Here is a 25,019-nt window from a genome sequence, read left to right as displayed (position 1 = left end):
CTGCAAGGCAGCAAGTCAAAATAGCCGTGGTGTTGTTCTAGTGTCTTCATATATAATCAGCTTCTTTGACTTTCTTTGAAGTAAATTTATCTTATCAGGGATGGTTCCACAGATGTTATCAAAATCGTCATAAAGTAAAGAAATATCTGAACAAAAGGGAAGACAAAGCACAGAATGAGATACGGAGAAATGAGAAAGGTGAGAAATTCCGCAATATTACCCACCGAAAGCCTGTTTGACACACTCAATTGTCGTATTCATTTGGCTACTTTCATGAAAGAGCTGGTTTAATATGTAGGTTAGAATGCATCAAAGCCCTTCTTAGTCTAAGATTCTTTAAATACCAAAGTCGATCCGAACCCTTTGCAACGGCATGTTCAGACCAATGTTACTATGGACCTGGTCGTGCAAAAGTCCTGGGTTTCAGAGCTGTCGCGCATACCAACAAGACAGCCGACCCTACTCATTGTCTCGGGGTCATCGCATACAGGCGTCACAATAAGAGAGAAGTAATAAGCATATTGGCCGTTATAAACATTGTAGCCAATGACCAAGCGGAAAAGCCTCATGGCCTTGATTATCTCGACCGAATCATCGAGTCCGTTATTGATTGTGTCAAACGTCGCAACAGACTTTCCATCAGATCGGTCTGCTCTCTTAACTTGTATGGCATGCTCTCCCCCTAGGCCCTTACCATGCACCAGAATCAGAGGAACAAGGGGCGCTTCGATTTTGATCCAACCGCTGTACTGACGCTATGGGCTCGACTCCTTCAAAGGGCTGACTCACAGAGCCATCAACAGACACCCATGACCAGGATGGCGCGCGGTACTCGCTGGCCGCCCTACACGGTTCCAAAGGAAGCTAGGCTAGTTCTTCCACCAGGAGCTCCCGCCAAAGCCCAGCTACATAAAGGCTGCTGAAAATGTTGCTGTACTCTTTCGCGATGTCGGACATGACCAGTAATTCCTCAGAAGGATATGTCAGACTGCGTCGGCCATACAGCCCTACTAGGTCGTACCAGAGAAACCGCGCAGTATCCGGCGTTAGCGGACCATATTTACTCAAGTCCGTGATCGATCTATAGGAATGCCTGTCCTTATAATTGTCTCGATGTTCGTCGATCAGCTCAATGCCATCTTCTGAGATGAACCCCCTTTCGCACACAAAATACAGCTTGTCGCTCGCAAACAGCAAACTCCGGCGAGAGAATAGGCGTTCCTAAAAAGCCCATGCCCTTCTAAAGAGGGGCTCATCGTCAAAGTATAAGAAGTTCTGTTTGTAAAATTCAGATATACCTGGAAGTAAGCAGACATCTATGTATCCTCGGCAAGTGTTGCTCACGTGGGGGAGACGTACGCTGGGCCTGGACGTCCTCCGAGGCACAAGTCCCTCTGTGCTTCTCGTGGCCGAGGTTGCTGATATACATAGGTAGGCCTAGATTGACCCCATATTGGCAGATTCTCTCTCCCAGTCTTGCGACTCGTCTTGATAAATGCACAGGCGGTCGATCCATAGGTATTTCACTTGAAGAGCTCGAGTCATCCGTATCGCATCTTGAAATGTCGGCGGGAGTTCATGGAGGCATATTCGCTTCTTCTGGGACTCGACGTTTGACCGTGTTGTTGTGAAAGCCCTGTCCCCACCCCAACATTAGCTAAGTATCACATAATGCCCATGAGTCTCTTCACCCTCCTCGACAAGTTTGACCAAATTTCCCGAGGCCTCAGACCCCACATCTATGAGTCTAGTTGGAAGGGGCCTTGGGGGTATAGCACACGACCTTTGTTGGTTGTTGCAGTCAGTGACCCATGCTGCGAAACGATCACAGACTGCGGTATCTAAAATGTCCTTGGGCAGACGTATCCCGGAATACACTGGCAAGAGGATCGCTGAGGTGACATTAGCCAAATTGCTATTGTCGTATATGTGGTTTGGCTACACCTTCCGTCATAACAAAAGATAATCATAGCTAAGACTAGTGCACCGCGCGGCTGTGTCATATCATTGGGGGTGATCACGACAAAGCCATCCCCGTAGATGCACCTGGTCAACCACAAATCAAAGCGGAGGAAGTTTGTTACCGATATGCTACCGATATGCCCCCTCTCTTCTCATCTTCCTCCAGTACTGTCAATGCTTCATCCAACTGGCCCTCCAAAATATGGCAGAGCTCACACCCCGCTGCTGATGCCCGGCGCAGGCTGTCTATATTGGGGTGGTGAGGGAAGCCCGGAGCATTCCATGTCAATTTGTCGTCATCTTCAATTGGCCACATGAGCGGAAAGCGCCTGGCGGAGTAAATGGTGTCTAAAGGGAACAAGGGGGGGAGGTCTTCTGTAGAGATGCTTTGACACATCGCACATAGAGTCATTGTGATCAAATCTAGCTGGTATAGGAAAATAGAATTTACGCTAAATTTGGGTGGTTCGGAAGACTCCCTGTGCGCTGGCATTTGTCGAAGCTGTCTAAAATGGGATCCGTTACTCTGCGGGCTCGTTTGCAGATACTAAAATCATATACCGAATCGACCCCGCACGGGTGCCACGTAGCTGAGACTGAGATTGAGGCTGAGGTTCCACTTGGCTCTGATTCATGCAAGATCTTGATATCAACTATATACAAAGACTAAATCATAACATTAAGAAATGGTAAAGCGACATGCATCATTAAACAAATACAGGATCCTATCCCTTACGCCTGGCTGTCGACCTCCATTTCGTGGATGGCACTAGGCCCATACTTGCGAGTCACAACAAAGTTCTCAAAATACCGCTCACCCCGATCCAAAAGGCAGTTGACTTGACTGGGGTGAATGTAGTTGAGGACCGCCATAGCAAGAAACATGAGCAAAGCGTCGAAGACGTAGATGAACACTTCATGCTTCATAAGGAAACCGTCGTAGCCATCCAGATACTCCACGACACGAACCACCGACCGCACCAAGATCAAAACACTAGTCACGTAGAGTGCAACCATGTGTCGGCGCCAGATGCGGCCCGCTTCAGGAGATGCGCCAATGTGTTTCTTCGCCATGCGCAGCTCAAAGACGATAGCCGTGATCACGAAAAAGCCGAAGAAGATAATTTGTACGAATAAACCACCGATGATGACGTGCTCCCCGGTGCTGGGATCATCTGCTGAGACCATAAGGCCGGCACCTGTATGTCATTAGCTTTAATTCTAAACGGGGGGAAACATTGTGTGTATATGACCGAGGGAAGGTCTGAATGTTAACGTACCAGACGCTTGCATCAGGAAGGATAGCACATCACCAGCCACGAAAATCTTTGTCAACCAGCGAAGAGGAATGACGGAATATTGTTCTGCCTGCAGCATAGTAATTATGCGGCCAAGGGTCATGTAGATACTAGCGGCGAGAAAGGCCGGGGCGATCAGGATGAGGGCACTCTGCATGATATAGGGGCCCTTGGTGTAGTTGGGAGCTTCGTTCGTTGATAGTACACGGCCGACATATCCAATTGTTTCAACTAGGGATCATTTAGTAAAGCTCTGCCTGTAGCTTGAGGCTGCGACTTACGGATTCCGCCAATGGCAAAAGGGATCATGAACCAAGTCCGTGTGCGGAGTAGCTGATAAAGGTGAAGAAGGGTGCTGAGGGCGAAGAGTGCGACGAAGATGCCGCCAGCGGCACCAGACGGTGTATAGTAGTAAAACGTGAACTCCATTTTCGAGGTATATTATCCCACAGCACGAAAGATTCAAATAGGCTCTAGCGTGGTGGTCTTTGATGGCACACTTTCTGTCTAGCAATGTCCCAGCACCATCCAGAAGGGGGGAAAGGACACCTTAAATAGAACCCAGAGGGCATCAGATCTTCGTTGTAATAAAGTTCCAGAGATGAAAGCATGGTGGCTACCCCTATAGTGTATTGCGCGGACCAGATAACCTAGTGGGCTTGATTTTCTATACGCGGCCCACTTTGGCCTCGCTCTCGTATTCTTTGCCATTTGCAGCACTTCATCAGGCGGAAGTTCTGCGCCGTCCCCTTAAATTGCCACCAAGTAAAAAATACAACAGTATAGCCTTTGCTTTACGTGCTATCTCCCCAGCCATCCAATTTATGCAGTAACATAATCGCTACCTGCAGAGTAACTATAACAATTCGATGCGTCTTACCGAAAATCCCCAGTGCGGGTGATCAGATATCCTCATGGCGCTTCGTTAATGAACCCGGATTAATGGCTGTCCATAGTTAGCCATAGTACCAGCCACTATCTATGGGGCTCCAACAATAGTATCAAGTTGTTGATAACGTCCTCTCGTCGGCAAATCTACACGTGGGTCTCCCATTACGGACCCAAGCAACATACTTCGTACAGAACAAGAAAATTCCTGTGGCTTGGCAGAGGAAGGTTAAATCGAGATCAAGCGGCAGTGCCCCGAATGCCAAACGATCCCGACCATCTTATTGGATCCCTGCCAAATATAAATATATGGTACTAGTAGGGAAAAGTGGAGAGGGCGACGAGCTTGTCGTACTTCGTATTGATCACCGGTTCGGGTAGTCTAGGGCTGGACTAACGTCTCCGCCGGTTAGAGACCCATTTTTTTGGGCCATGTTGATGGTTCCATGAATACCCAAATTTAGAGTAAACAAAATGGACCAGGGGCTTGAAACAATGCGGAAGCCTTGGTATTTTCAGTTTCTGCTCATATATTCTATTCAAAGTCCTACCTAGCGAGCTTCGATCCTAACTTGTCATTGAGCAACGTCTTTCTCTTCCAACTACGAATTGCCTGCCCGAAATTTACCAATCGTTTACTCTTATCCAAGCAGCATCATGGGATACCAATATTACCATTATGATCCATCAGCAGGCGCGGCAATTAGCTTTGCTGCTGTCTTTGGCCTAACGACGGTTATACACATTTGGCAGATGATTCGGACAAGGACATGGTACTTGACACCATTTGTCATTGGTGGCATATGTACGTTTTGTTCGCCCTTTATCAACCAGCTATACCCTAAGACTGTCCGCTGACATATGTATCTCACTTTAGTTGAGGCTATCGGCTACCTATGCAGGTATATCAGTGCGACCGAAACACCGAACTGGACGATGAAACCATACATTGGACAGAGCCTACTATTGCTCCTAGCGCCAGCCCTTTTCGCCGCATCCGTGTACATGATTCTCGGGCGCATTATTCGAATGCTGAATGCCGGTTCTATATCCCTAATCCGCCCATCATGGTTGACCAAGATCTTCGTGACCGGCGACGTGTTATCCTTCTTGGTGCAGAGTGGAGGTATGGACATTGCTCTCGGCGATTAGAAGAAGCCCGCTAACATTACGGGGAACAGGAGGAGGGATGCTGGCTCAAGCCAAGACACAAGATTCAGTAAAGATGGGCGAGAATATGATCATTGGTGGCCTGTTTATCCAGATCATATTCTTCGGATTCTTCATCGTCGTCTCGATTGTCTTCCACCGTCGTATGCTGTCCACGCCTATGCATCACATGGTGGTCACTGAAGTCCCATGGAACCGGTATATGAAGGTCCTGTATACCGTCAGTGTTCTGGTTATGATCCGATCTATCTATCGTGTTGCCGAGTACGTTCAAGGAAGTAGTGGATATTTGCAGAGCAAGGAGGCTTTCATCTATGTGTTTGATGCAGCACTAATGTTCACCTGCTGCATCATTCTCAATTGGTGGCACCCTAGCAAGATCGTTTCTGCTAGAAAGAAGGTTGAGAACGGTGGAGATCTTGAGATGCTGAATAACACTCACTATGATAATACTCAGTATGGACGTTACTGATTGGTTTCGATTCAGCAGGAGACTTTCTCCACTGGGATCAGCTCCAATAAAATCAAGACTTCAGAGAAACTTAGAGCCTTGCTTATTGCATTATTAGCTACATAGTATCGAACAGCTCTACATAGCTAATCTTGTTGGTCAGCAAGACGTCCTAGCAGCCATTAAGCGGTAAATTTTGGAAGGTAAATTTTGGTGTAATTGTACTATATTACCGGTAGTATCACATTTCGCAGCTATTATATTATCTGTATGTTATCTTTATATATGACAGACATTTGTATAGGGTTTGATTGGAATGGATGAGTCCTTAGTCAGTATAGGGCGGGGGGTAGCAATGATAATAATGATAACATTCACTGGACCGAGACACGCAACCTTGACGTGTTACTCTTTTCCTTGCCGCCCTTTCCATTTCTTTCTCCACCTCTCTCTCTCTTGTCCTTCCTATCCAAGTCCAAGATGTTTCGATCTCTGTCACGCTTGACAGGTAGCCTGGCTCACCTTCGCCTACGAGATGACCGAGAGGCCCAGAGAGAAAAAGCCTTTGGCGTGCTATGTGACATGTTTACATTGTTGAAGAATATGCCCAGTGTTTATATTCAACCCGGTGATTTTCAATCCCTGCCAGTAAACATCGACATGAAGGCTCTGCCATTAAATGATGTCACTATCGAGGAGACTCCCCGTGCTACGGTACAAACTGAGGTGAAATTCTTTCTTCCTCTTTCCCACGAAAGCATCTCATCCAAGTACAAAATGAACTTGGAGTCCCCCGAGATCAGCGAACGTTTCTCCCAGGTAAACCGATTGACTGATGGCAATTGTCCCGTGCTAATGGAGTTGGGATGCTGGAATAAGCAAGAGCACCTGGACTATTTAGCTTATAGACTCATGTGGGAAGTGGACGTTGTCCCCAGAATGGGGACTGAAGGCAACTCAAGACCCCTGAGGGTAGTTACGGGCTGGAAGTCCCCTGGGTGAGCTAACGTGATGATTTAGGTATATCAATGCGCAGGACTTATCAGGACTTACTTAGATTTTCCTTTGCGGCAAGATTCGAACCTTACCTCCATACCTACGACTCCCCGTACAGTGAGCTGGCTAATTGTTGGGTTAAGAGCGGCATACCACATATCAAGATAGCCGTGTACAATACTAGTCAAGGGGATCCAAAGCTTTTACTCTGCTCTGAGATTCTCACCGTAATTGCTGCAATCGCTACCCGTCTCATGGATAAAGGGCTCGAAAAACATCTTATCATTCCTGTACGCAAATTTTTCCTAAGTGATGCCCTCTCACTACGGCTTTCGTATCTTTGTTGCTGACTTTATTCTCTTTGAGGTTATGCTTATCTCTTTCCTGGCTCCCGCACATGGGAGAGTCATCATTGCACGTTACGATAGCCATGGACTCCGCATCCAAATGTCCGATCTTTTGCCGTGTAGCTCGGGAGATCGAGCCTCTTGGGACTTCTTTGCAAGGTACCTCGGAAGTGATGCCAACCCAACGGCGGATACATCCATGTTTGTCGATGAGTGACGGGGACAACAGGGTACCAGGGTCGAACAGTGGTTTACAACTGGAAGGCATAGACAAGGACTTGAGTAGTACGGACACAGCTATTATTTCCTATATTGAAAACGTTTGATTTACTCAGTGGTTGCCTAAATTACGTGGCAAAATAAGGTTGCCATCTGTCAGTCAGTGATAGCCAAGACCCAACTACTCCCTAGACTATCTGTCAAGCAGGAGATAGCACGACAAAGCAACCTAAGGTGTCTAGATATTTTTAGGCAGTCGAACGGCATAGCGTTAAGTAAACACTATCTGGAGTGGTTCTCAAAGGCCTTATAAATATCAGAAGAGGATACAAATCTAGAATACTATTGCACTAAGAGCTGGCTTGGTGGTTAACCGCCAACGTAATACATGTAATGATAATGCCGAACTGTTTCATGTGGGGAGCAAGCAATACGTTCCAGGGACCATAAGTCTGCATCCTCATAAACGATCCACAATTTGCAGCAGACTCCTTGTTCACTAAGTAGCCCCGATACCCGTCGTCCATCTTGCCAAAAGTAAGAAAGATTTGCATCCCGTTTTGGGAGACCATCAGCTTACTAGCTAAGTTGTTAGCTAGCTGAATAGTAGGATCCCACGAACACATAGACTCACTAGCCGTTGAGATATACCTCCAGGTGATTACCGCTTATCATCCAGCCCACTAGCTCTGCAGTCTCCTGTAGTTGGATCTTTTCTAGGTCCTTGAAACGGTACCCTTTCTTCACCTCCACAAGGGCGTTGTAAATTCGATCTCTGATGGTGCGCAATGCGCCATCGGTATAAGCCCTATAAGAACACTTTCCAAAGGAGGATTGGAAAAGGACTCGCTTATAAGTCCAACGAGACTGTTGCTCACGAGTTAAAGCAGCAACCCGACGAAGGAAGCTCAAGAGCGCTGCATTAACTATATTCTCGTCTTCCGCGATGGGCAAAGCCTCGTTTCCATTGTCATCGTTATGAGCGGGGGTATCCTCGACACGTCGTTCTGCGCTCCGTTAGTACAGATATTATTGACCTATGTAGGGATCTTAGCTTTGTACTTACGCTGAGAGGAGCTAAAAAGACTACCAAGAGCCCTAGAGGCACGCCGGCGGAGCTTGGTCGCGGGCGGCGCATCGTCCTGTGGGCCTACTTGCAACTCTCCACACTCTCTCTGTAGTTCCAGTGCCTCCATAAATGATCCCGCCCATCGAGGATCCGTTTCAGTAAGAGTTTCAATCAAATGATGCTGGGGTATGAGAACCAAGTACTTAGAAAACTCATCGGAGTTTACTATGGTTTCGGTGGCTCTCGCCCAGTAATCATGAAGACCGTACTTAGGAAGACCAAACTCAACGAAATCCGCCCTCGTCATTCTCTTCCCCCATAGCGCGCGACACATCACGAATTGCTTCTTTCGAATCTTACTCCCAGACCCCATCTTTGTTATATCGTGGATTGTCTTGCCTCGTAGCTTGGCAGTGAGGACCAATCTAGCCCAATCCTCCTCGTCGGCGGGGACCGAAAAGCTCCCAACAAATGAGTCCGCATCTTTGTCTTTTTCTTTTTCTTTCTCCTTCTCTTTACGCTTCTTCCTCTGATTATCAAAGGGCTTGTTGGACATGATGGAACATTATCGTCGTAATCGGGGGGGGAGAAAAGTCAGGATGAAAGGTAAGTCTGAGGGCCGAGGCGAGGAGAGAGTTGAAATAAAAAGTGGGATGAGGGAAGAGTTATAGTCAGATCAGGTAAGAGACGAGAATAACAAGGAAGTAACACATGAGACTCAGACAGTGAATGATAGATAGCCAGTGGTCCCGCTCTCTACATTCCAGAAAGCCTATAGAGGTGGAGAGGTCAAATTCATGGAAAGGGACTATTTACCACTCTATAAGACAGTAATAGTAATGTATATATGCTGCTGAATGGGTCTTTACTGATATCTCGTCAAGCCCTTAGGAGTAGCTGAAGTGTGTCTAGTGATTTGCTTCCATCGTTTTATCATTACGTACAACACTATTTGTACTGGATCATGGGAAAATATATGCTAGCATAATAGAACCTCTCATCTAAAGCCTGCAGTAACATAAAAGTGATATACTATCATGAGGACTAAACATACAGCGCCTAAGTTTCATGACCTTCTTTTTAACAGGGGGACTTGGAGTTGGCTCCGCCAGGGAGTGAACCATGCTGCTTATAATATCGTCGTTCGCGGATACAGATGAACGATAGGAAGCCAGCGAGACCGCTATATCAAATCAAACACTTAGAGTCAGCATTTTCCATATAGAAGGCAACATCATATCGCAAACCAGAACACATACCATAAAGCAAGAGCCAAAATAATTATAATAACACCCAATGCACGACTACTGGTGCTGTGGGAACCCGAGGTCCCCATGATGGATATGATGAACAGGGCGAACCAGAAGATAGTATCAATGATGTTCAGGATCATATTCGCTTTGCTACTTGCCCAGCGTTTGAATCTCGCGGCGTGAGCGGTGACGACTTGATATGTCATAAAGACTGCTGATTTTAGGCACTATATATATGAAGGATTTCCAATTAATTCAAGCGAACAGGGAGAATGGTTCCTCATAGTGTAAGTGCCAATCACTTACCACCGCAATACCCCATGTGTTAGTCCGGCTTGACGGCGTACCCTTGTCGGCCACTCGCGCGATAACAAGGACGAAGGTTAATAAGAGCAAGGAGCCGATGATGACATGCAATCGGAACTTGATTTTGGGGTTATTCTCGATTGAGAGGTTCATTTTGGTTGTGTCTTCCTGTAGGGAGGAGAGTGTGGCTAATATCCTCTAAGCACTATGTGAAGAAGGCAACAATTTATCAGGGTAAATGATATGAGTATAATATAGAAAGACAATAGCACTAATAAAATATGGTTGTAATGGTTTTTGTTAACTTTTTGTGGCTACTCCTCAAATATATATGTATATGATCGTCTTGGTTACTGTGCCTATGCAAGTAAGTCGCATGTCGTACTCGTATAGAACGTCGCCAAGGCGACAAGCAGCGTAGCCTTCTGAAATAACTTCATTTACAACTTCTGTACCAAAGAACACCGGGGTCAGTGATGGGGGATGCAAATAGGCATCATGAAAAAGCTCGGTCCAATTCCGTTTCCTCGCGGATTCCTCGCATTCGTATCGTTAACCCTAAAAGGCTACTTAGACCCACTTGCTCGAAATAGTCAGATATTTTAGCCACTCACAGCAAAGAAATAGTACAGCGTCCTGCAAACCCACTATGGATCTGGATACAAAGTATCGTATCTACTCTGTATTTCTCGGAGACGGCAAATTACTACAAACAGTAAAGCGTGCCTATCTGGGCATAGCACTGTCTTGTCGCTTGACATCGAGTGTATACTCTATAAAGGTCCTCCATCTACTACTCGCACTAATAATCATCCTTGACTGCTCTTCTTCTACTCTACTCTTGGTCGGCTGGCTCAAATCTTAATAATATATTTTTGCTATTAACTCACGCATCCTGTATTCAGTACTTCACCACCCTCTTTTACTACTTGTATATCGCGCCCCATATTTTTGACAGTAACTTGGATAGTGTTGACAGCTCTATTAATACTCTTAGATATACTGAATATTAGTGAGACTATACATTTTCTTGTGGAATCATACTAATATTCATCTTTAGTTTAGGTGGATATAAGATAATACTACATATATACTGAGCTAGACTCGGCCCTCAGCATCAGTTCTCGCCTTATTCCAACACGTCACCTATTTCTTGCATGCCCACGATGATAGTGTAATGAAGATAAAGGATGCCATGTCCTAACAGAAGACCTATATACTACGGGGGATCGATTTAAGGCTTGGGTTCGTTAACAGCAACTTGATGTTTGAGTAAGTGCTATATATGCTATCATCACGCGCATGGATATTTGCGTCATCAACACACCCAATGATGCCTACTAGTCGTTGCCAAGACCCTATATCCCATGCGATAATCTCCTGATTGCGTATGCTGCTGGACACGAACGAATGGATGGATAGCGGCGGCAGTTGCGGTCGGGAGAATGTTGGCGTGTTTCAGCAATATACTATTGCCCTGACTTACGTGGCTAAATTTCATCATAATGAACAGTTTCAAATCCTCCCAGTCTACGCGCAAGATGGGGTTTTTCTGTACTATGGTTTTTGGGGCTCTACTGACGCGTTTGTCTCTGAAGGGCTTGCCTCAGTAAGCCTGTAAAAACTTCTGCTCATGTCCACGCAACACCTTATGGAAAAGTCCCCAGGTTTTTCTAATGAACTTTCCCGGCAGTAGAGGTGTCTTCAAGGATTGTATAGCGGATTTTTCGTGGCCGTGTAAAATCCGGCTGTAAGATATGTATAACAAATGAGTTCCTTATTTTCTAGGGGGGGAAGTCAGTATGGGAAGGATGCATTTTGATCTGATCGTTAACCTAGAGGTGGACTTTTGAAGTTATGGGCACGATTTAAGACACATGTTTTGGCTATGTGATAGTATTTTCTATGAAAACTTCATGTGACACAAGAAATACCACCAACTAAGAAACATCTATGCTGCGTTTTGTGCTATAAGTCATCTGGGAACGGCCAGAGCGCTCTCACCTCTCCAGCGGGCTTTTCCATAGCTTTTCGTTCGATGTACATGGCAAGTAGCTCCCTGTTTTGCCTCCTTTTCTCTGAGATATCTAACTGAGGAGCGATCCAACCCTCAGCATCAGTGTCCAGGCATTCCAGAGCGAGTTGTTGGGCCTCATCCCAGGCCTGATATTCTGCAAATTCGCGTTTGTGGGCATTGATCTCTTCATTGTTGAACGAAATAGGACAGTCTCCGATGAAACCTAGGCTCAACCAGCTCCGCTGTATTTCTATTAAGCATTCTCGGAGTGGGATAGCGCCAACTTCAGATATTTCACTGCATCGAACAAAAATATCTCGGAAGACACGAGGTATATTCATAGCACTATACGCGCGTTTGTTTTCAAGAAGTGTCGCAACTTCGTATCCCTTCGCTAGTTTGGACTGTGACCACTCCTGTAGAGTAACTGTCCTATCGTCCTTATCTAATTCATTAATATTGTCTGGAAGCTTTGGCCGTACAAGTCCTTTAGTGTAATTTTGTGGAGGTTTTAAGAAGATCGGCCACTGAGCTTGAAGAAACAACGGAAGAATTGAAATAGACTGAAAATCAATAAGTGATGTTATTCGGGCGTTATCATCAGACGCAACAAAAATATTTCCCATATGGAGATCGGTGTGCCATAGTGTAGGCTGTGAAAACTGAGACAAAATCGGATGCAAGTCCATTATCCGCATGAGATTTATTGTAATCTCTAAAAGCCGGATTTGTTCCTCGATAGTTCCCTTAGCGAATAATGGTCTACTGTTCGAGCGGCTGCTTAAGATCCGTGATTTTTCGCGTTTCGCAATCGCTATCCCATAACTCGACAATGTATTCCCTATAATCTCTTAGTTAAGTATGTAAGCCAAATTCAGGAGTACTCACAAGGCCCCTGATCAAGTTCTTCACTTGGAACAGGCAGGTCCGTAGCTTGATCAGTAGTAAAGAAACGATCACAAGACGGACCAATACAAAACATCTTGGATGGATCTATATTCTCATCAAGTGCTTGGTATTCTAAGCGGTTCGCATCTGCCAAATGATACAGTCCGCCATAGACAGGAAAATGAATAGCTGAAAGTTGTGCCTCGAGCTTAGTTAAATTCCTTGTTAACGTGAGCTTCTCAATTTCTGTCATCTTTTCCCATTGCTCAAAGAGTGGAATTCCCGCAGCTTTTTCCAAAATAATATATTCAGCACCCACAGGATTTGACTTGTCCGAAGACCAGGAAAGTACACGTGGAACAGGAACATTGGTATACTTTCTCACTGACACAATATATAAACATTCTAAAAATCCATGGCCGGGAGGGAGTACATACCATATTCGAGAACACCTACTTCGGACGCGGTTGTAAGGGAGGCTGGCCCAGCAATACGACATGCAAGTTTTGCCACTATTTCTTTTCCATTTTCCTTCTTCATTAGAAGAGCCTTACTGAAACCTCCTTCGAGCTTTTCCACTGTTGTGATCCGAGACAGGTCCCCACCGGCGGAAGCGGCAACATCGCAAAGGGCATCTATGTCGAATTTGATATAACGCCGATCAAGTTGCCATTGCTCGTTGACAAGAAAATGCCCATTGGTATATGCGAACAGTTCCTCGCGGCTGATTGATTTACCTAGATAAATTAGAGATGTTCTTGATTTAGAGGTATTGATCCGCTTACCACGACATAGGATGGATATCTTAGCTACCGACCGCTGAGGCTGCATTTGTTTGAGACCTTTGAAGAAGGATAACATAGCAGATAGTAGAGATCCCATCAATGTTTCAGGCCACTATGTATTAAAATAAAGGACGGTCGAATATTAAAAATGTATGTTGTCTTCCAGAGGCCATCCTCTGTTAAATAAGAGCAACGATAGACAGGGAGTACGGCAAGCCATTGCGGCCAACGCGCATTAATTCATTTTCCTACATTTTAAACGTGTTTCTGCCGGCAGAATAGTCTACTACACTGAATCTATTTAACTTACTTGCTTAATCTGTTTAATCTGCGTGATCTGCTGAGTCTACTTCGTCTGCGTAGTCTGTGTGGTCTGTGTGGTCTGCGGTGTCTATATAGTTACTAAGTAGTCTGTATAGTCTACTTAGTCTGTGTAATATACTGTATACATAGTATACAGAGTCTATTTACTCTATAGTCTATTTTGGTATAATTATATAGTCATATACTGGGTGAATTAGACTTTAGAACTAGTATTAATTAATCAAGGGCGGCCAGATAAGCGGTGAAAGCACTGTAGAAGAAGAGGATGAGAAAACCAAAAAACAATATAGGAAAATGAATTAATGCGCGTTGGCTGCAATGGCTTGCCGTATCATGTCGGGTGCTGTAAGCAAGTCGACGCGCAATCCTCATGATGGGCAGTATATTCAACGACACATCGCGAAAATGAAGCTAGGGTAACCATCCATGCCATCTGTTTGGTTATAATGGTATGTCGGGCACATTTAGTCTTCGAGAGATTTTTCACTAGTAATCATGCACATTTTATTTAAACCACAAGTCCCAGACTCTGGGTAAATTCTCCAACGGGTTGAGGTTCGAAATGCGAACGTATAGAATAAGATACAGATAAAATTAACAATTCAATTAATTATGCTTAGAGTTATCGCCCCACCCATCGAAGGCCTACTGACTCGGCATATGGCATCTGCAACGTAAGGCCCACCATACTGTTCTGGATCAAGGAAAGTGCATGAGATCTTGCCTGATCCATAGTTTGGTCAGGAGAAGGCACTAGCTCCACACGGTGGCTTTTAAAAAGGCAGAGAAGGACCGCGAAGACCTCGGTCTGCGAGAACTTCTGTCCTGGACACAACCGCGGCCCGTCTCCCCAGGCGAAGAGGTACCTGAGAAGTTCATTTGAAACGATTTGCAAAGATGAGTCGGACTCCTGCGATATCCACCGATCGGGTCTCCAAGTCAGAGGGTCTGGACCCCACTGCTTGGGATCTGTATGTAAGGCTATGGTATTGACATTTACAGGTGTATCCTTGGGGATTATGATCTCTTGTTCGGACAACACTAGGGCCTGTGCCTTGGAATCTGTCTGTCGCACTATTGTCGGCACGGGGCCGTAGAGCCGAAGAGTCTCATACTATACGTGCCATTAGAAAAGTGAACGAACTGTACCACAAGACAAGAAGCTTACCAGAATTGCTCGCAGTCGTTGTATTTGTGGCAGAATCTGCCTATAGGACGGAACTTCTTCATTAGCTCGATCGTACAACAATCGGTCAATCTCTTCTAGCGCCCAGTCCTGCCAGGCTGGGAATATCGCCATGAGATGAATGATATAGATCAAAGCATTCGCAGTGGTCTCGTGGCCGGCAAACATGAAGAGAAACAGATTGCCCGTGACTTCATCGCTGGATAGACCACGATGATCTGTTGGAGCGAGGATTGACGACAAGAGATCTGTGTGCGTCGCCTGTCTTGATCGTGCCGTTCGGGCGTCCACAAACTCGGTCAATAACTCGCCCAAGGCTTTATAGCTCGCCTTGAGTTTCTTTATTCCCCTAACTCCGTGGCCTAGAGCCATTGGGTTTGATATCCCGGTTAGGACCACATGCAGATGCCATTGACAGGCGGCAACGTCACCCGCTAGCATCCTAGTATCATCTTTATCGACCCCATCAATATTAAGACACGCCTTAAAAAGCACACCCAGGCTCAGCGTCATCATATCGGACCGCGTACTGTAGACGGACTTGGTGTTCGTCCATTGCTTTAGGACTTTTGAAGCGTTTCTCACCGATTCGACCCAAACTACCTCGTGCAGTTTCTCATGGAATGCACGCGCGGTCAATTTTCGGTGACGTTGCCAATCAGCCCCTTCTACCTAAAGCCTGTTAGTCCGCTATGCTAAGATGTCGTTGTGAAACCCGAAACGAAAAGAGAGGTTGGTATCGCGAACTCCATACCGTAGCTAGGTTTTTACCGAAGACATTCATTTTTTCTTGATTCTGTTAGTAACTAACCTGTGTTCCTTTCGGGGAAGATCATACCTAGAAGGCTTCTCGGTTTTGGAAAGTCTCTCCACCGTGCAAGCACTTGCTTTGCGGCATCCACATCTGCTACGTAGAGCTCACATGCCGTCGGCGTGACCAAGACGAATAGCTTTCCATATTCGGCATGGACCGCGAACTTTTCCTGGAATCTCGAATTTCTGCGGATCAGTCTAATAAACGGAAATCGAGTTATATAAGTTGGTAAGATATCGAGATCCAGTATATATCTCAGTAATCCCAATGCGACACCGCTGGTAGAGATAGGACTTAGGATAAGAGGCACATGCAGTTCCTTTGCCCGTGTCCAGTTGCGATACCATGGCCAACCCACGTAGATGCACCAGATAGCAACCACAAAGGTAAGTACTGATGCAAGAGACACATAATGTAAACATGAGTGACACACAACGTCAGGGTCATTGAGAGATCGGAGCCGACTCGATACCATTGCGCAAAAAAGTAGTAAATGGACCGAGATGAGTGGATGGAGGTCTTATCGAAGCAGACTTGAGCCACGGTGGAATATATATATGAGCTTAGCCCTGACTAGTTTATGGATGTGGCAATGCACAGCCTGAACAAGCCACAATTTGGAGTCATGGTGCATGTTTGCAGATAAAATCATGTTTCACTGGTGCGACCTGACCACTACCGACTCCTTGGTGTCCTGGCCGAGAGATCACGAACCCCCTTTGCGTCGCTGAATGGATCTGGTGGGTCTTGTAGTCGTACTCGTATCAATGGCTATATAGGGTGAGAGTCGCCGTCGGATGTGGCGCGTTTGAGAGGTGGCAGAATCACTAACTAATAGAGCAGGCGGTGGGAAAGCGGAGTCCTTGCATGTGGCGTTTTCTTGAAGCACCAGAAACTTTTGAGGCAAACGACTTCACCAGTAATCAAGGCTGTCTATCATTGGGATGATGAGCCACTCGTACCTTTGTAGGAGTTCGCGAAATGCCCATTCGTCGACCCCACCGGAAATCCAGACATGGCTGCAAAGCCTGTAAACGACGAAGAGTGAAGGTAAGCTTCTATCCTTCCACTCCCGTTGGTGCTTGGCACGATGTAGATAGACAGGAGCTTTAGGTCTTCACCTTTGGTAATGCCAATGGTCGTGTCCACCATTGAACGCCTGAGGGACTCGTCTTCTAACCTGTGTCATTAAGTGCGATGAAGCACGGCCAACCTGTTCTAATTGCAAACAACGGCAAGAAGACTGTGACTATGGCACAGATACCCCTTATATCTGGGCTACCGAGGAAAATACCCCTCGGCGGCGAGCGCGAAGCCGAGTGAAAACATCGTCCGATAGCCAGGATACAGTGCTACCATCAGCAGATGCCTCTTTCGACTTGTTAGACAGGTTCGGAACAAATGGCACAACGGCCAGCCCTACTCCGGGCCTGGAAATGAATCAGCTGAAGCTCATAGTCCAGTGGCAAAGGGATACTCACCGATTCTTCTCGCGAAATGAAGAAACGAAGCATATATGGGGTGTGTTACTTGTCGAAGAAGCTTTAAATACGCCTTTCTTAATGCATGGCATCCTAGCTGTGTCCGCGTTGCACCTCTCCTTATCTGAGGCCGAACCACAAAAGTCCTTCTGGCTTGGATTGGCCACCGCGCATAAAGGCCAAGCACTACCACAATTTCTGGAAAATCTGCATAGTGTCGATGCAGCCAATGCAAAGGCAATGATGGGCCTCTCTGGGCTGGTAGTGGCCTTTGCATTCGGCTCTGCATTAACCGGCATTTCTGACGCCGACCAGCCTTGTTTAGATACTCTACATAACATCTTTGTCCTTTCTCGTGGTGTTCAGCAGATCATCAACGTGGCTTCCACCTTACGACACAGTGATTTTGCTCCTCTTTTCGATGCCACCCCACCACAGGTGGCTTACCCTGATCGTGCCAAAGAATCCCTTGATCGCCTCGAACAGCTTAATACCGCCTGTGGGACGGATGGGGAACATGATACTGCTGCATATACACGTGCCATTCGGGAGCTAAGAGGGCTGTCTGTTCACACATTTGCTCAACCGACTTCCATGATGCTGGCTGTGGGTTGGGCCATCAGGGCGACCCCTGAGTATCTTCAATACGTGCAGCGACAGGCGCCTTTCGCTCTAGTTACTCATGCTCATTATTGCACCTTTCTCCATATAGCGCGAGAAAATTGCTTCCTTCAGTCCTGGGGAAGCTGCGTGCTTCGGGAGATTTATCATCTGCTGGATTCCACGTGGAGACCATATATTACTTGGCCTATCAGCGAAGTATTTGGGGAGAACGTGGCTCTGTGAGGATACCGTATAAGCCATCACCTTTTCGTTTCTCTGGCTCTACATTCATCATAGCGTTTTCATATGTATAAAGCGTCTGCATAATTAGTTTATTACTCGCCCGAATGAACTATGCGATTTTACCGCCAGAAGCTGATGGAAACCAGAGTAGTCAAGTCACTAATTTTCATCAAGAATGCATCTCAGTAACCATAAAATGGATAATAACGCGTATGTCTGAGCTCAACCAACAATATATTAAATCAGTTGATTTGCCTGTCAATGAAGACCATCCAAGGAGAGAGCACAAAGATCAACGCGACGAGAGCCCATGATATTGCCCTTTGAACAGCCGGCCTCGATAACAATACCCTCGGAAGATATTGTCTAACAATGTCAATGCCAATGCCAAATGTACCCAGAGCATTATCCCGGTTGATGAATTATTTAATCACTCCACCCAAAGCAGTCATACCCAGCTTCGCCCAGAACCCGCCTTCTCCCTTGAGAGCCTCGTCCATCTCGGCCTTGGATACGGGATCTATACCCTTCGCTCGCATTTTCTCCTGTTTCTCTAGCGGGATCTTATGAACAGGATGGTCCTTTCCGACTTCTTTGTTCATGGTCTCTTCGGAGGGTGTGATTCCCCATTTTGCGGATGGATGAGCAAGTGGCTTTTCCTCGTTGGACTTTTTCTTGGAAGAACCGAAGACCATGTTGGCAGACAGTAGAACGGCTAATAATTTTAGACAAGGAATAAACTAATCAATCAGAAATAGCTCGTGGTAAGCGTATGTAGAGGTTTTACAAAGCACCAGGCTCGTCAGTGTGAAATCAGGGTCAGGGCTAGTTTATATACCTATTCTATCTCCGTCTGACATGACAGCGGTTTCCCACAGTAAGCATAATCGAGACATATTATTGGCACGAAAAGACAAACATATTAGCGTGACTCGATTGCCCGGCAGATGGGATAGGGCCATTCAGCGTTGCCATGTTCGTTGGGGTTACGTTCGGATAGATCCTTGGCGGACGACCAACCAGCCAAATTGATTTGAAAAAGGCACTGCCTTATTGTTTGACGTCATTGAGCGCTAGTTTTGAATGGACTCAGCCGAGGGTGAGACGGGGATATGTGTTTGTTCCCGAAATTGAGATATTATGCTAAAGGACATCCCGCAACCACACTTCTACTTTGGTGGTGGCCATTGGAACAAAGAGACGTTGATCTCTTTTCAGATTTCTTGGTCATATCCCCTCAGTAAATCATGCACAACTCGCCGATTGTGATTCGCACGGATAATGATTGGGGGCTACTAGTTGGGCTAGGTATTATGATACAGCCTGCGTAACCTAGGTTGTTTCTGTCTTCATCAAAGCTTGCAATAGATTATCCAATGAGACGCGGTACACTGTGCCCATTCAGAGAAGCTGAAGAGCGGTTGAACTACCAAGGCTGCGCAAAACTAACCTCTTGTTCAGGATAGTTGTCATCAGAACATCAGGTAGTCATGCTGGCGAACCAGATCCTTAGAGCAGGTCTTTGCAGTGTTAGCTCGTGCAGTATCATGGAAGGTGGATTTGGCTTACAAATTCCATCCACGGAACATTCCCTGATTTGTTTGCCTGTTGTTGTCTTTCACCCCAAACTCTGCTAAGCAGTTCATTCATGGCAGGGTGAGGAAATCCGGTTGACTTCTTTATCTCACGCATGCAAAACTCGATATATCGTTTTTGGTGAGGTATAGATGTTTCTGCACTTGCTATGAACAGAGGGAACAGCAACCTTTTGAACCAGGATGAGTCGGCCGAAATTTCAGCTGAAGCATCAAGGATGGCACAAACAGACGACTGGATTCGGTGATCCTCACAGGGAATAGCCCATGTATCTGGGAACCGCAGCACCCGAATGATACAGACATGGCGGTAGGCCTCTGCGAGCTGTATCCACTCTAGATCTTCACTTGGAAAAGCGGCACTTTCAGGGTCCCAGGCCCGAAAGAATTGTTCTGCATCATCTAGTAGGTTCTGAAAATCATCATGGGAGAGCTCTCCGTCCATATACTGTTTTCCTGCCGTGAGAATACATCCTATCTCGTAAAACAATTCCACCGGGCATCCCACTAGAGTCTCTAGGTTAAAATGCTCGGCTTCTAAAATACACCTACGAACATTGTCACTGTAGGCCAACTTTTCAGCACCGCTAAATGCTCGAAGTACGTCTAGCCTTGTCTGATGGTTAAGGTAGGTATGATACGATCGATGGGTGACGAGACTTACCAAGTTAAGGCTGTTAGAAGGAATGTTGTTCGTGGAGATGTGATGACCTTGGGCTGCTGTGCAAGCTTTCCACATATGTAGCCAGCTCCGGTCAGGTGCACTCCATGAGATGATACCCCGGTCTCACAGATCTGTTGTCACATAAGTCTCTGGACTATGCCGCTACGTTTCAAAGCAAGGGAATGGAACTCAATCCTTACATCATACAGAACTAGTAGAATCACAACTGCCAGCAATATGTCCTGTTCATCATCTGTGAGGCCGTACATCTCTTCTTTCATCAAGAGGGAGCTGAGGGACTGCAATGCGGATAGTTGATGCTCTATCATTCTGGCAACGCTCACGTTCTCAATCGCCCGCTTGCCAGACGAGATTATGTGGCACATGGTAAGGCCCAGCACAGCATTTAGAATTCCAATGTCACGATATGCAAGCGGAAGGATATAGCCTCGAAATGGATTGCGCAGATCGTCGGTATCGATTATTAATGCACTGCATAAAGTCGTATCAACTGCGTCCAATGAGAGTCAGAAACGCATCTTAGGTCAATATTCTCAGGGCTCACAATAACTGAGGAGATTTCCAGTCTCAGGCAGTGTCAAGATATCATCCATCGTGCCTGCGAGCGAGGTTTTAGTGGAGCCTATCGCATCGTTGGTTTCTGTAGTTGCATGAGAGGCATCGCCTCGCCTCCGCTGCGGCAGGCTCGTTCGACCTTCTTCTTTCTTTTCGTTGTTGGTAGTTCTAGATTGGCCATTGGTGGCCGTTGTGTCGTTTGACCGCGTTTCTTGGCCTAGGCTTTCATCGTCAGTAGGGGCAGTATACAGCGCACAGAGTGTCTTACTACTTGGAGATGGCTCGCTCGACGATAGCAGGGCATCATTCTGTTGTTGTCCTTTTGAATTAATTTGATCTTGGAAAAAAAGAAACCGCGGGGGATAGCCCTCGCAGTGGAGACCTTTGACCCGACATCTGTTGCAAATCGGACGAGCGCGGTCACATTTACGGCACTTCTTCCGGCAGGTACCACAGGCAGGATCTAATTGCATGATTAATAGGCCTAGCAGATAGTATGCCGGTTAATGCAGTCAAATTTGACGTACTGCTCCGAGATCTCATGGCTAAAAATTGCAAAAATGCTACACAACGAAGGCTTGTCGTGGACGTCAGTACAAGGTAAGTGGAGAAAGGAGCGATCAACGCCAATAAATACTGTCCCAGCCCACGTGAGAAACGGGCTCCATGATCGTTGTGGAGAAGCTGGCATGCTCTACGATTATTCCTTGGTTCAGCCCCAAAAATTGAAGACAGAATTGTCCTACGGTTGGTACTATTGGATGGACCTCTGCAGCAACTTCGGTTTCTTTTTTTGCTTGTCTTGTTCTTTTTGCTATTATTACGTTATCTGGATTTTATCATCGTTTTGTGTCGCTATTTATACCAGTGGGATACTGTTTGCCTTCGCTATATCGACGCGTTGCCACGTTGTTATTGCCACGCCTAGAAGAGCAGCAGTCCACCTGTTCCACTAAGGACACTGCCAGTTACCCAGCGCGATTCTTCGGAGCAAAGGAAGCTATTAACAAGTCAGTTTCGGGCATCTCCATAATATGAAAATTAGTGACAGTCTCTTACCTCACGAGAGGTACAATATCCTCCACTTCTCCCATCCGTGCCTCAGCCGGCGTACTTTCGATCATCGGTTGCAATGCTCGCTTGAACTCCGGAGAACTGTTGTGAAATTGCTCTGTGGCAATTGGGCCTGGACTCACGCAGTTGACGGTGATTCCATGAGATTGACCAAGCTCAGTGGCCCAAACTCTTGCAAACGCTTCTAGACCAGCCTTGTTGGCTGCATACACTGTGGTTTCCGCAACGCCCATGCGAGCTGCAGCAGATGTGATAAGCACAATTCTTCCGCCTCGAGGCATATAAGGTACGGCGGCTTGAGTAAGGAACACGGGAGCTATGCGATGACAAGGCCATCAAGGAGCCCAACTATCAGCCTTGTCAATTGAAATCTTCTCATGGTCGCTCCACATACCTTTCAAATTCACATTCACTAAGGTTTCGAAAAATTCCTCTGAAATATTTTTGAGATAGCAGTCATCTCCATTGCCCGCATTATGGACTAGTATATCGATCGATTTGTTCGGACTCGCTTCCGCGGCTGCATCGATGAGTCTCTGTCGATCTGTAGTGGAGGTGATATCGGCCTGTACTAGAATTCCCTTTCCCCCTGACCCTGTCTCTTCGATCGCGCGAGACACCGAGATTGCTGATGGAAGCGACTTTTCACTGGTGTATGTTATAACAACTGCAGCACCTCTGCGACCAAGGTCGAGCGCAATTCCAGCACCGATGCCCCTGGGGCTCATTAGCCGTGCGATGTCTTCAACGCTCGAGAGAGATAACCAACATACCGGGAGGAGCCCGTTACAATGGCTGTTTTACCGATCAGGTTTGAGGACAGACTCGGTAACTGCCCACTGCTCTGGCTGTTGGTGTGCATGTTATCGACTGTCAATATATGAAAACAAAATGAAATGTTCAGAGTAACAAGACTTCTACGGGGGAGGATATCAAGGAACGATTATAGAATGATATTGCTGGGGGGGTATAGCTACAGCGAAATCAGCGTCTTTTATTTTTTCAGCTATCATGCGGAGGTAAGAGGAGACGCCAATCCCCTCTGTTCGTTCAATCTCATCTTTTGGTAGACTGGTTGAGCGCATTACCGAATAGGGTAAGTAAGCCAGCCCAGTTGCTGGTTTCAGGTTCAGAGCTAGAGTATTAACGTTGTTTATTCCCTTGAACCGACCCCTCCTCAAGGCGCGAAACATGCATAGCCGTAGGCTTCCGCGTTCTGGCAGACGTCATAATACACTTCTCTCGTGCGGAGTACGAAATGTCGATATTCTTTACTTCGTCATACACCCTTGGGGTTCCTGTGATCAACGCACTGCCAAGAGATCGTCGCTCTGGAGAAACAATTTAGGTAAGAAGAGTGCAGAACACCTGTACATTGTACCAGGTGTTTGTAATAAAAAAATAAAAATGAAAATAAAACCTCTGAGACGGGTGATCTAATTTTAGTAGGCTAGAATCTAGAGTCGGTTCCGACATCAACACGTTGAAAACTGGGAATACTCGAAATAGAGGACAGGTGAAAATCAAGAACTTGATATACCTATTCATTTCATAATGCGCTGCCTATTTACCATACAAAAGATGTCACATCCCTAGGTCTCAACACACGATATTAAAACTTCCTAACATCGCAGAGTGAGCCTTAGAAGTCGGTGGGTCTAGCGTCCTTCAAGAGCTCAGGCCGAAGATGGTATATCGGATCCATCTGTTCATAGTAGCCGCACGCGGGATCACTCATGTAATATCCGATGTACTCTTGAATGTCACGGTCGTAAGTCCGCGCCACATCCTGCGGTACGGCTAAAAATTGGTTCTCCTCCTGCCGTAAAAATCCACGCGTGATGAACGTAGCGAAAGCTAGGCGATACTCGTCTTCGGTGACATTTGAACCTCCACCATGAAAGGCAGACGCCAACATAATGAAGCCATCACCCTTTTGCATGTCCGCGAAAATGCACTGATCAACGCGGGGTGGAGTAGTGCGATTAGTGCCCCTGTAACGTGTCAGATGGACCGTCTCGAGGATGTTGGGGATGTCTCTTTCGAACGTACCAAAGGTGGCTTCGGGGAATGAACTGGGTACCCCCGTTCTCCTTCGTAATTCTGCAGCCAGCCACAAACAATCCAACGGCTGACTCGCGGTCCATGTCACGAGCATCATCCCATTTCTCGATCTCAGTATGATAGCGATGGGCGATATAGTCATCACGGTGCAATGGTTGGGCCTTACCCCCGGGACCAATTCTCATCGCTGTGCAGGAATGTACGTAGGGCCTTGATACTGACTCCTTCTTCTCATCCCCCCACCAAAACCAGCTCCGTGTAGTCAGAAAGTGGTCACAGACCTTGCGAAAAAGAGGGTTCATCAATTGCGTCTTAGTGTATGTAGGGCTTCGCGCAATTAGTGAAGGAGCCCGTTTAGTTTGCACTTACAGATGACGTTAGCCCTAAATCATGTATGCGTATGTTGAAGTATTTTCCGACTTACCTGGGAAGAACGCGCCGTCCCATTCCATGTCGTTATCCATACGATCTTTTACCTCACTGTATGCCTTATCGACATCTTCTTCGGGGATTAAATTCTTCACAAATACCCCGCCATCACGCTTAAGAAGGTACAAAATTTCCTCCAGCGGGGTATCCTTGGACACCTTCTGGACCTCGTCACTGTACTTGGATGTACCAAAGGAGTCGGACATGTTGGATAATCTGCAATTGGATGAATAACTTAGTACTACCTATACAAATGGTAACAAGTATGGCTCTGGGGTATGGAAGCGATAGATGCATATCTTATATCTTAAAAGATA

General features: G+C 46.3%; 11 protein-coding genes across 11 annotated transcripts; 3 read left to right on the top strand and 8 right to left on the bottom strand.

Annotated features, from left to right (window-relative positions):
• Nucleotides 1-2,694: 2,694 nt before the first annotated feature.
• BDV38DRAFT_269239 (RTA1 domain-containing protein) lies at nucleotides 2,695-3,689 on the bottom strand (the record flags this gene model as incomplete). Its single annotated transcript, XM_032056931.1, has 3 exons — nucleotides 2,695-3,161; nucleotides 3,243-3,491; nucleotides 3,542-3,689. 3 exons carry the CDS (start codon nucleotides 3,687-3,689, stop codon nucleotides 2,695-2,697), a joined length of 864 nt encoding a protein of 287 aa, XP_031916298.1.
• Nucleotides 3,690-4,805: 1,116 nt separating this feature from the next.
• On the top strand, nucleotides 4,806-5,790 carry BDV38DRAFT_290494 (RTA1 domain-containing protein; the record flags this gene model as incomplete). The annotated part of the gene is made up of 3 exons (XM_032061494.1): nucleotides 4,806-4,953; nucleotides 5,026-5,274; nucleotides 5,330-5,790. The coding sequence occupies 3 exons, from the start codon at nucleotides 4,806-4,808 to the stop codon at nucleotides 5,788-5,790; spliced, it is 858 nt and encodes a 285-aa protein (XP_031916297.1).
• A 459-nt stretch (nucleotides 5,791-6,249) lies between these two features.
• Nucleotides 6,250-7,115, top strand: BDV38DRAFT_269237 (uncharacterized protein; the record flags this gene model as incomplete). Its single annotated transcript, XM_032056930.1, has 2 exons — nucleotides 6,250-6,767; nucleotides 6,827-7,115. 2 exons carry the CDS (start codon nucleotides 6,250-6,252, stop codon nucleotides 7,113-7,115), a joined length of 807 nt encoding a protein of 268 aa, XP_031916296.1.
• Nucleotides 7,116-7,681: 566 nt separating this feature from the next.
• On the bottom strand, nucleotides 7,682-8,956 carry BDV38DRAFT_280227 (uncharacterized protein; the record flags this gene model as incomplete). Its single annotated transcript, XM_032059248.1, has 3 exons — nucleotides 7,682-7,910; nucleotides 7,966-8,338; nucleotides 8,398-8,956. The coding sequence occupies 3 exons, from the start codon at nucleotides 8,954-8,956 to the stop codon at nucleotides 7,682-7,684; spliced, it is 1,161 nt and encodes a 386-aa protein (XP_031916295.1).
• A 524-nt stretch (nucleotides 8,957-9,480) lies between these two features.
• Nucleotides 9,481-10,112, bottom strand: BDV38DRAFT_280226 (uncharacterized protein; the record flags this gene model as incomplete). Its single annotated transcript, XM_032059247.1, has 3 exons — nucleotides 9,481-9,583; nucleotides 9,660-9,880; nucleotides 9,960-10,112. The coding sequence occupies 3 exons, from the start codon at nucleotides 10,110-10,112 to the stop codon at nucleotides 9,481-9,483; spliced, it is 477 nt and encodes a 158-aa protein (XP_031916294.1).
• Nucleotides 10,113-11,927: 1,815 nt separating this feature from the next.
• Nucleotides 11,928-13,725, bottom strand: BDV38DRAFT_280225 (uncharacterized protein; the record flags this gene model as incomplete). The annotated part of the gene is made up of 4 exons (XM_032059246.1): nucleotides 11,928-12,817; nucleotides 12,865-13,248; nucleotides 13,302-13,601; nucleotides 13,650-13,725. The coding sequence occupies 4 exons, from the start codon at nucleotides 13,723-13,725 to the stop codon at nucleotides 11,928-11,930; spliced, it is 1,650 nt and encodes a 549-aa protein (XP_031916293.1).
• A 706-nt stretch (nucleotides 13,726-14,431) lies between these two features.
• On the bottom strand, nucleotides 14,432-16,651 carry BDV38DRAFT_240235 (cytochrome P450). The gene is made up of 4 exons (XM_032053875.1): nucleotides 15,998-16,651; nucleotides 15,914-15,948; nucleotides 15,142-15,831; nucleotides 14,432-15,087 (listed from the first exon to the last, which is right to left on the bottom strand). Exons 1-4 carry the CDS (start codon nucleotides 16,446-16,448, stop codon nucleotides 14,596-14,598), a joined length of 1,668 nt encoding a protein of 555 aa, XP_031916292.1. The 5' UTR covers nucleotides 16,449-16,651; the 3' UTR covers nucleotides 14,432-14,595.
• A 269-nt stretch (nucleotides 16,652-16,920) lies between these two features.
• On the top strand, nucleotides 16,921-18,300 carry BDV38DRAFT_269234 (uncharacterized protein; the record flags this gene model as incomplete). The annotated part of the gene is made up of 2 exons (XM_032056929.1): nucleotides 16,921-16,939; nucleotides 17,234-18,300. 2 exons carry the CDS (start codon nucleotides 16,921-16,923, stop codon nucleotides 18,298-18,300), a joined length of 1,086 nt encoding a protein of 361 aa, XP_031916291.1.
• Nucleotides 18,301-19,772: 1,472 nt separating this feature from the next.
• BDV38DRAFT_269233 (fungal specific transcription factor domain-containing protein) lies at nucleotides 19,773-21,173 on the bottom strand (the record flags this gene model as incomplete). Its single annotated transcript, XM_032056928.1, has 5 exons — nucleotides 19,773-19,820; nucleotides 19,870-20,506; nucleotides 20,560-20,690; nucleotides 20,760-21,070; nucleotides 21,125-21,173. The coding sequence occupies 5 exons, from the start codon at nucleotides 21,171-21,173 to the stop codon at nucleotides 19,773-19,775; spliced, it is 1,176 nt and encodes a 391-aa protein (XP_031916290.1).
• Nucleotides 21,174-22,059: 886 nt separating this feature from the next.
• On the bottom strand, nucleotides 22,060-23,071 carry BDV38DRAFT_290493 (SDR family NAD(P)-dependent oxidoreductase; the record flags this gene model as incomplete). Its single annotated transcript, XM_032061493.1, has 4 exons — nucleotides 22,060-22,135; nucleotides 22,195-22,525; nucleotides 22,604-22,926; nucleotides 22,983-23,071. The coding sequence occupies 4 exons, from the start codon at nucleotides 23,069-23,071 to the stop codon at nucleotides 22,060-22,062; spliced, it is 819 nt and encodes a 272-aa protein (XP_031916289.1).
• Nucleotides 23,072-23,851: 780 nt separating this feature from the next.
• On the bottom strand, nucleotides 23,852-24,908 carry BDV38DRAFT_269231 (phytanoyl-CoA dioxygenase family protein; the record flags this gene model as incomplete). The annotated part of the gene is made up of 3 exons (XM_032056927.1): nucleotides 23,852-24,203; nucleotides 24,262-24,637; nucleotides 24,698-24,908. 3 exons carry the CDS (start codon nucleotides 24,906-24,908, stop codon nucleotides 23,852-23,854), a joined length of 939 nt encoding a protein of 312 aa, XP_031916288.1.
• Nucleotides 24,909-25,019: the final 111 nt, after the last annotated feature.

The sequence above is a fragment of the Aspergillus pseudotamarii genome, assembly GCF_009193445.1.
Source record: "Aspergillus pseudotamarii strain CBS 117625 unplaced genomic scaffold BDV38scaffold_12, whole genome shotgun sequence".
Taxonomy (NCBI): domain Eukaryota; kingdom Fungi; phylum Ascomycota; class Eurotiomycetes; order Eurotiales; family Aspergillaceae; genus Aspergillus; species Aspergillus pseudotamarii.
Note: the sequence above shows the minus strand (reverse complement) of the source record. Positions and strands in the feature narration are given on the sequence as shown.